The sequence below is a fragment of the Anopheles arabiensis genome, chromosome 2, assembly GCF_016920715.1.
Source record: "Anopheles arabiensis isolate DONGOLA chromosome 2, AaraD3, whole genome shotgun sequence".
Classification (NCBI taxonomy): Eukaryota; Metazoa; Arthropoda; class Insecta; order Diptera; family Culicidae; genus Anopheles; species Anopheles arabiensis.
In genome coordinates this window covers 67,723,246-67,725,932 of record NC_053517.1, presented here as the reverse complement: position 1 = coordinate 67,725,932, position 2,687 = coordinate 67,723,246, and the positions used below count along the sequence as shown (strand labels likewise).

The following is a 2,687-nucleotide window of genomic DNA, read 5'->3' as shown; positions in this document are numbered from 1 at the left end:
CGCATCATACGCGAAATATATCCGGTGCCCGTGTAACTCCCTTACGATCGTGCACTTCTGGCACCCGCTGTATGCATTATGCCCTTTCACACCTGCAAGAAAATGAAACGAAAAATAATTAGAAACAATGCATAGTACCGTATTTCACTGTGCGTGTAAAGCGGACACACATTCCACTGTATATGTAGAAGGCACTTTATCAACAACCTACCTTTTATGAAGGCACGTGCTGAAGCATCTGCTATGATAGCACGCGAGGCTACCTAGTAAAAGCGGGTTCCAATTATCAGGCCGTTCATAAAAAGGTGGTTCATTTCGTCCACGAACTGATCCAAAAACTCCTCCAGGATTAACGGTTTCGATTCGCCACAAAAAATCGCAACCGTCATCACCGGAGTATTTGGCACGTTGTGAACCTGCATCAGGATGGGCCAGAATTGGGACCAGCTAATTTTGTACAGCGGCAGGCCGTCCACAAAAAATCAACTCAAACCCCTCCTGGGTTGGCTGAACATCACTGGAACGATTAAAAAAAAATTGGGATTAGCACTTTACCAAATGCACGGTTAGTTTAATATTCTTACCGAAAGTACGAAAGAAGGCATTTCCCCACACCCTGATACCACAGCGTCCCCCCTGCGATAGGCGTAATGGCTGTTTCCGGTGCTCTGGACGCGGGCGTGTTCATTAACGTCCGAGCATCCTTGGGCAATCTGGCGTTGGGAAAATGCTGCCGCAAATGGCCCAACAAATGGTTCAAACTACGATGAGTTTGCCCAGTTTGCAGGGCCCACAGCCGCAAACCTTCCTCGCACGAAAGGTCTTCGTACGGTTGGTTCGGCGTTTGCACCTCGACCTGGATGTCTTCGACGTCGTCACTTTCTGCCCCGCTGCTTGCATCGGCCATGTTGTCCTCCTCGCTGTCGCTAAGCGGAGCAGCATCGTCTGTAAAACAGCTCGGACCGGGTTCCATGTACGATGGCTCAGCATCATCGGCTTGGTTTTCTGTAATATAGACACGTAGCACATTTTACAACACTGCTCGTTACATTCACCTCACTCATAACCGTTCACCAAGTACTCACCCACAGCCGGCAGCTCCGGTTGCCGGGCATGACGGAATTCCCTCTCCACCTCCTCAAAACGCCGCTTACACGCCCGTTCAGCTGCATGGTACACCAAGCCACTCTTTTTGTCTGGATTACGTTCTATTTTCACGCTTTTACTACAAATACTTTGCGACTGGTGCACTGGTTAAAGTTCTGTTGGTGTTTGTTTTCATTTCTCAACGCTTCCTTTCTCCACGCTTTGCATTGACAACACGCGAGAATGAGATAGCGCTAGGGAGGGAAAGAGCACGGACGACGGCCGTCTGACCATATTAATACACGATGCGCAATCTCAGATTGCGCATATATTCGTTTTATCAAAACATAAGTCATTTCGCGTAGCCAACCCTGAGCTATAAACGTCATTTCCATACATTTTCAGATTGCGCCAAGATTGCGCATAAATTTTCAAAATTATATGTCCGAGATATATGATTTTTTTTGACAGATAAATATATCAAACCGACCCGTTTGACAGATAAATATATGTGCAATCTGAGATTGCGCATCGTCTATTGCTACGGTGACACACCAACACATCGAAAGCTGTCACAGCGCGCTCAGGCGAGGGGTATGGGGCGGAGCAAGGGACGGATAGCTCGACGAGCTGCTCGACAAATTTGCCGTTGGAGAGAAAAGGAAAGCATGATACAATTCTCAGAACGCCATGATGTCTTCCGTCGCTTTGCACAGCGGGATGAGACGTACGTTGTACATCCTGTACTTTTAGCATACACTATTTCTTCATCATTCTTCCTATGGGCGAGTTTCCACTGTCCCTTTAGCATTTTACAAACGCTTTTGTACTGTATGACAGCTCGATTTGCGGATTCCTTTTGCTGCCATCCGTTCTTTAGCATGCCTTAACTTATTTTAAAAAAAATCAGCTACCATCGCATCATCGGCTTTTACAGTTCTAGTACAAGCAATGTGCTTGATTAGGTTAATAACATTTCTATAGGTTCGCATGGCTCCTTTTGAAATGGTTACTGTGGAAAGCCCTGTCCAACTGCAACTACACAAAAAACTTTTCTCGAAAATCCAAAAGCTTGCAACATTCTATTATTTGACAAGGTTTCAGATGCAGCATGGCCCAACCAATCCTGAATTTTTATGCGGTAAGATTCCTCGAGAATTCCTGTTGAAATTTGCAAGCTGTTCTTCGGACGAGATTTTGGAAAAATTTACCTGTAAATTTACCGTAGAACAGGGGTGGTTTCCGATGGCCGTATGTTATTGGTTAATAAGTTCACTTGAGTTGTTAAAAGCCTTACATCCTCTCTTAAACTGCTAATTTCACTTATCAATATGTTAAAGATTTGTCGAATAGCTTCGAGCGAAAACACATTCTAACGGTCAATGTGTTGACCATTATTGTCTTTCACTGCCTGCAGCGAGTAGCCATATCCATGATGAGATTCTGACATGTTTCTGGAGGAATGCGTTTCCACTCCTCGTAGCGTTTCCATAGCTCATCGGCTGAGGATGCACGCTGGTTCTTGAGCTTTTCCTTAAGAATTGACCACAGATTTTCAGTTGGATTGAGGTCAGGACTCAACGCAGGCCACGGTAGAACTT

At 45.4% G+C, this 2,687-nt stretch overlaps 1 protein-coding gene across 1 annotated transcript; it reads right to left on the bottom strand.

Annotated features, from left to right (window-relative positions):
* Nucleotides 1-244: 244 nt before the first annotated feature.
* On the bottom strand, nucleotides 245-1,324 carry LOC120897982. Its single transcript, XM_040303253.1, has 3 exons — nucleotides 1,086-1,324; nucleotides 585-1,005; nucleotides 245-517 (listed from the first exon to the last, which is right to left on the bottom strand). The coding sequence occupies exons 2-3, from the start codon at nucleotides 971-973 to the stop codon at nucleotides 448-450; spliced, it is 459 nt and encodes a 152-aa protein (XP_040159187.1). The 5' UTR covers nucleotides 974-1,005; nucleotides 1,086-1,324; the 3' UTR covers nucleotides 245-447.
* Between the last annotated feature and the right edge of the window lie 1,363 nt (nucleotides 1,325-2,687).

Excerpts from the sequence above, each read along its gene's own strand:
- LOC120897982 (XM_040303253.1), bottom strand. The coding sequence starts at position 973 with ATGGAACCCGGTCCGAGCTGTTTTACAGACGATGCTGCTCCGCTTAGC. Across the intron at positions 518-584 it reads TGCCTTCTTTCGTACTTTCG|TGATGTTCAGCCAACCCAGG; the intron begins GTAAGAATATTA and ends TAATCGTTCCAG.